The sequence below is a fragment of the Planococcus citri genome, chromosome 2, assembly GCF_950023065.1.
Source record: "Planococcus citri chromosome 2, ihPlaCitr1.1, whole genome shotgun sequence".
In the NCBI taxonomy this organism is placed as follows: domain Eukaryota; kingdom Metazoa; phylum Arthropoda; class Insecta; order Hemiptera; family Pseudococcidae; genus Planococcus; species Planococcus citri.
Genome location: NC_088678.1, coordinates 57,707,104 through 57,713,103, shown reverse-complemented (window position 1 = coordinate 57,713,103; position 6,000 = coordinate 57,707,104). Strand labels below are relative to the sequence as shown.

At 34.0% G+C, this 6,000-nt stretch overlaps 1 protein-coding gene across 1 annotated transcript; it reads right to left on the bottom strand.

The window, feature by feature from the left end:
• Window positions 1-1,213: 1,213 nt before the first annotated feature.
• Window positions 1,214-3,680, bottom strand: mRpS29 (mitochondrial ribosomal protein S29). Its single transcript, XM_065351590.1, has 9 exons — window positions 3,500-3,680; window positions 3,248-3,408; window positions 2,955-3,168; window positions 2,764-2,856; window positions 2,534-2,673; window positions 2,292-2,452; window positions 1,902-2,043; window positions 1,506-1,598; window positions 1,214-1,434 (listed from the first exon to the last, which is right to left on the bottom strand). The coding sequence occupies exons 1-9, from the start codon at window positions 3,522-3,524 to the stop codon at window positions 1,249-1,251; spliced, it is 1,215 nt and encodes a 404-aa protein (XP_065207662.1). The 5' UTR covers window positions 3,525-3,680; the 3' UTR covers window positions 1,214-1,248.
• Between the last annotated feature and the right edge of the window lie 2,320 nt (window positions 3,681-6,000).

Sequence of the window (6,000 nt, the reverse complement as noted above, 5' to 3'; positions counted from 1 at the left end):
GCAAATCTAAAAAAGAAATACTACAGCAAATTAAGAAGACCACTTCTTATCGCATTACAAAAATAGATTACGTTTTCGTTATTGCTGCTAGTGTTATCAGCGCAATTTACACTTGGTTTCCGGCACGGGATTTCCAAAATCCGATCGAAGCTGGTAAGAAATTGGAGCAGTCGTCATCATCGAAAGAATAGTTCCTTACCATGTCTTCGGTATGTATATCAAGCTTCACTTGATAATTTTGTTCTTCTGTACCTGTGCTCTTTACTCAAATTATACTTTCATTTTCAGCGATCAAAATTCAACATGATATCTTACCTGAAAAAATTTTTCGCGAAGAAAGATGTTCCGGCAGGTATTAATTCAAAAGAAAATTTATTTTTCATAGTTTTCTCTTGTCTTTAGTCACTTTTTACTAAATTTGTTGTTTTCAGATTTCGATGCTACTAAAGCTGGCCTAAGAATGTTGAAAAAGATTACCAAACCAACTCTTACAATTTTAGGAGTTGCATCTATTGCATTAATGTTTTTAAGTGAACGAAATTACCAAACTTACACAGATGGATTGTATTTAGCTGATCGAGAAGTGCAAAAACTAAGTCGAAATAAAAACTAGTTTACAGATGTGTTGTAGCGTTGTAAAAGTATATAAATATGTTTAAGAACCTGTGTTCATTATTGCGTGATGTAATAACAATGATATTTTCATGAGAATAGTATCTCAATGTCTTATTGAGTGTCAATTCCACACTGCATTTAGTTTCAATGGTTTCATTACGTTGGAAAAGAGACTACTTATTGTTAGTAAGTAATACATACATTTACATACGAGCCATTCTTTTTTTTTACATGATGCTGCACGCTTCGATGATAGGTTGAACAGCAATTTTTACAAATTTATCGTTTACTCTTAGATTCAGGCATTTTCAAAGTTTTAGGGACGTATGACCGACAATGCATTACCATCTGTTAATTAGCACGAGGATTACACAGAAAAATTCTCTCTTCGAGCACAAACTCTCCAACATGAAATTCAATAAGAAATACGTATTTACGATTGAAGATCGAATCTCAAACTTGCAGAGGACCATACATGTTCACTACTCGGTTAAAACAATAAAATAAATCCGTCTACGTACAGTGAAAATAATTCTTCAAAAAAAGTTCTCAAGAGGTAGGGAGACACGTTTGCCGCAATTTCATGAGAAAATACACATTTGCTACAAACACAAGCAATATTATTTCAACAATTTACAAAGGAGCGCAGTAATTTCTAATATCATTCGGTATTCTTGAACTAATGAATTCGATTTCGTCACGACCTCCGGGTTTTTGTAACCATCTTCTATCTTCATAGTAATCCAACATGCTATGAAATTCCATTTCGCTCAATTCAGGAACTTGGACTGGTATGAATGGGTCGAGATCTTCAAATCCCTGAAATACATCGATAAGATTCGTAAAAACAGTGTTTTTATACCTGAAATATTTCACTTGATAAAACATACTTTTCTCTGCAATAAAAAGAAAGGCAGGAATGAACCCCTGTTGTCGGGTGTTGTTGTTTTTTCAGATATAGCGGCTACTATAGCACCATTGCACTGGAAATGATCAAGCAGAGACATTATTACTTTATTTTCCTTTACAAAACTAGAGAGCAATTACAGCCTATGAGCCTGTGGAAGAAGTGTAAAGGAGAAGGTCTCCTCAATATTATATTGGCAGGTAAGTAATGGGAAAAGTAAGGTGTTTCGATCGTTTTGGGTGAACGAAAAAGTTATGAGCCTTATGAGGGTTCCGTTTTCTCTACCTAGGACGAATAAAACCTCAATTCGACAAATCTGTTTCGCAAAGCATCGAATTTTTTCAGCATAAAAAAATCAGTATAAGAGATTGAAACTCACCCAATCTGGTTTCGTTATTTTGAAAACTGATTGAACGAGCGAAACTTCTTCAGGTTTCGTTCCATATTTTTCATCTATCCTTATCATAGTCTTATTAGTGTACAACGAATTGTATCCATCGATAGCGCATAAAACTTTACATCTGAAAATTTCTCCACTGAATAAATACCAACTCTTGAATGATGGCATGCTATCAGTATGCTACTCGTAGGAAATTAAGAATCAAGATATCTTCTACATCAACAAATAAAGAATTCAAACAACTTTTTGAAATGACATAAAAATGTCACCCGCTGAAGCACAAGATCCCTTGATTCTTATTTTTTTCACGAATAAGATACCAAAAGTACGCCTTTCAACTTGAAATTATAAATCATAACCTCTATTTACTTGTTATTCGTAGCAGACACTTTCAACTCATCGATTAATATGTCGAAGCAGTCACAGGCATATTTAACTCTGTTAATTCCGTGAGCGACGATATCCATTATAGGCGAACCAGCCGGTGTCGATTCTCTTATATTCCATTCATGGGTTTTCGATGTAGTCAACTAGAAAAATAAGTACATGGAGAAGAATACAACGAAAGATCAAAGTGAATCTCAAATGCATTCAAACAGTTTAATACCTACCTCCAATTTTTCCAGTAGCTTGGAGTTCTGAAGCTGGAAATGTTTCAAAACAAGAGCTGCTTCAATTGGTAAATCGATCAAACCAGGTCTAGTTTCAGAACGATGAGCTTCTTTCTTTCCCCATTTAAACCAATAATTAGCTGTTGAAGCACATTGAAATATTATTATGTTCTATAATAAATTAATAAATTATAATTTTTATCACTATCAACAAAAATTTATTTATTTACGATTTGGCAAATGAAGTATAACAAATTCCTGCAAGGCTGCATAATGCAAGATGTGAAGTAAAGTCAATGATTTTCCACTGCCAACGGGTCCATCTAAATACACGTTCAGGAAAAAGTCAAGTCTAGTGAATTTCTAAATAAGTATGTCTAATCTAAACCATGTATCAATAACAAATACGAAAAAAGGATACATAAAACATATTTGTTGGGTAGATTGGAATAATTCGCTTGAATTAGGTAATCACGAACTTCCAGAAAAGGTTTTCGAATCATGAGACAAGTTTCATTAAATGCTTTCGATAGTTCGGTGAATGGTTTTGGTATGCCCCCTAACTGAAAGTAGCGTTTTATGTCAGCAGGAGGAAGTGTGTAAAATTTACCAACATCAGCATACGTATGATCCGCCTGAAAATGAATCAAGTTATGAATTAAAACAGAAGTGTAAGAAATAAGTTTTCTGAATGTTGAAAAAATGTCAATTTACAGGATTTGTTGCGCTAACACGTTTGACGGGATTCTCAGGGATCACCTGCCGAGGAGGTTCTTTCAATTCATCTTCTATACTTTGTATTACTTCCAAATTTCTCCACGGAACATACGGATATCGACGTACACAATAATTCCTACGTCCGGTGATTTGTTTCACTGCAAAGTATAAAAGCAAATTCAAATCATTATGATTTTCTAACTTGGAAAGTTCTAATTTTAATACTGCATTGAGTAACCCAATACTCACCAATGACTGAACTGAACAGCTTCATTTCTGTTTTGCTATGGTTTCATTGACTTCAATTTATTATACGAATTATTCAGGAGCGAAAACTTGACACAAATTGCGGTTTTCTTACATTTTTTTTCGTCTTGTATTCAAAAAATTTTCAAAATTGCGAAGTACTGATAAAAATTTCCGACAAACGTTTTCTTTTTTAGCACTAGCAAAATAAAATTGAGACAGATCAACAGAACTTGAATATGAACATAGAGTGCGCTTGTAAATTTTGTAAGTTTTTAATTATTTTTTTGTTTCAGTTTCATTTCATTTTCAGTAGATGAGTACTGAGCAGTGTTGAGAACCGTTTGGATTTGAATTGGTTGTGATGGTTGTGGTTTTCAGAACCTTTGAAAATAAGTGGTTCTGGTTTCGGTTCTCAAAAGGTTCCCAGTTGTGGCTTTGAAACAGTTTTGTTTTGGTTCCAAAAGATACCTTTCACCTTTGACTATATATACATGGACTGCTATCTTCATTGTCACCGATGAAGCCGAAGTAATGGAGGTAGTGGTGTTGATATATCGATATCTTAAACGATATATCGATATGAGATCCAATATCGACATATCGATATGAAAAATCAATATCGACGATATATCGTATCGTCAAAAATTGAGGAAAAAATGCACGAAAACAGCCAAAAATATGAGTAAAAATTGAAATTAGAAAGAAATTTTTAAAATTTTTTCAAAAAAAAATTTTCTCACTTTTTTAAAAATCTATAAAAAAACTTTTTGTCGTACCAAATTTTTTGCAGTTGTTAATTCGCAATTAAACTTAAATGACTGAGTATACAAATGGGAAAAATAGGTACTTTCAAGGCAATATTGAAGATATCGATATATCGACGATATATCGATATCTGTTGGAAAAATATCGTGATATATCGATATAAAATTTTTCTAAATATCAACATCACTAAATGGAGGTACTTAATCGGAGCATCGGGAATTTTCATGCGCGCGCAGGAATCCGAACCGCGCTCACACCTTCCAATCACCAGCGACGGACACCCTCCTACGTTCCAACAACCGCACTGCTCGTTGCAACGAAATCTCGCGCATGCTCAGAGCCCATGTCCCGATTAAGTACCTCCATTGCTTTGTAGTGATGGCAACGATCGATAGTTTTCACTATCGATAGTGTTTTCGAGTGAAAATTTCAATAGTTTTTACTATCGATAGTTTTTTCGGTAGTAACAAAAACTATTGATACTATCGATAGTTTTTTCGATAGTTTTCAATTTTCAATGAAAACTGATAATGGATGTGATTCCACGAGTTTGGAGGTTCATTATTACGTTTTTCATCTGAAAAAATCAAGGGACATCATTTTGAGAGAGAAAAAAAGAAACAATACTTTTTTTTATTGAAAAAATGAACAATAGCGATCCTTTTTTACAAAAATTTGGTTAAAAATTCTATAAAACATTGGATTTTCGATAGTTCGATAGCATCCAAAAACTATCGATAGTTTTTTCAATACTTTAAAAAAAAACTATCGGTCAAACTATCGATAGTTAAAAAAAACTATCGATACTATTGAAAAACTATCGATAGTTTGCCATCACTATTGCTTTGGCTTCACGATTCCCGTTCAACAACAATAGGAGATAGCAGTCCATGTATATATAGTCAAAGCCTTTCACATTGTTCTTCCAAAATGGTTCTCAGTTCTTCTCAAACTCAAACGGTTCTGGTGGTTCCTTTTACTCCTCCTTTGATATTTTGCTGGTGGTGCTGGTTGTTCCACCAATTAAAAAATGGTTCCAAATGGTTCCAGGTGCAAAAAATTGGCAAAACATTGAAAATTTGTAAAAATTCCCCCTTACCTCGCTTATTTTGCATGAAAAACATGAATTCTTATTTCACTTTGGTAAAAAAAACGAAGTTTCAATGATGAGAGGACCAAAAAGAACCCATTCCTGAAAAGGGTTCTGATGGTTCTTCTTATTTGAAACTTGTTCTGGTTCTTGTTCTGGTTGTTCTTTCCTTAAAAAACTCAATCGGTTCTAAATGCTTCTAAATTGTTTCAAAATCATTTTATATGGTTGTTCTTTCGGTACTTCTCTTTCCCAAATTTTGAAACGGTTCTGATGGTTCTGGGTCCCGTTTCAATTGACCTAAAAAAGCGGTTGTGGTGGTTCCTAACGGTTGTGGTTCCAAACGGTTTTCAACACTGGTACTGAGTAGAGACCAGGGCTGGTGGAACGGAACAGAACGGAACAAATAAACGGAACAATAAACAAATCAGGAAAAAATCGTATTCAGAACGGAACAGAACGGAACGGAACGGAACAGAACAAAATGAACAAAACCAGAACAGAACAAATAAGATAACGAAATGTTCTTGAACAGAACAGAACAGAACAAAACAGAAAAAAAATGGAACGGAACAGAACAGAACAAATTTCAGCTTTCCAAATTCCATCTTCATTTAGTAAAATTTAGTGGAAATTTTGATTCTCA

Excerpts from the sequence above, each read along its gene's own strand:
- mRpS29 (XM_065351590.1), bottom strand. The coding sequence starts at position 3,524 with ATGAAGCTGTTCAGTTCAGTCATTG. Across the intron at positions 3,169-3,247 it reads GTGTTAGCGCAACAAATCCT|GCGGATCATACGTATGCTGA; the intron begins GTAAATTGACAT and ends ATTCATTTTCAG. Across the intron at positions 2,857-2,954 it reads ACCCAACAAATATGTTTTAT|ATGGACCCGTTGGCAGTGGA; the intron begins GTATCCTTTTTT and ends ACGTGTATTTAG.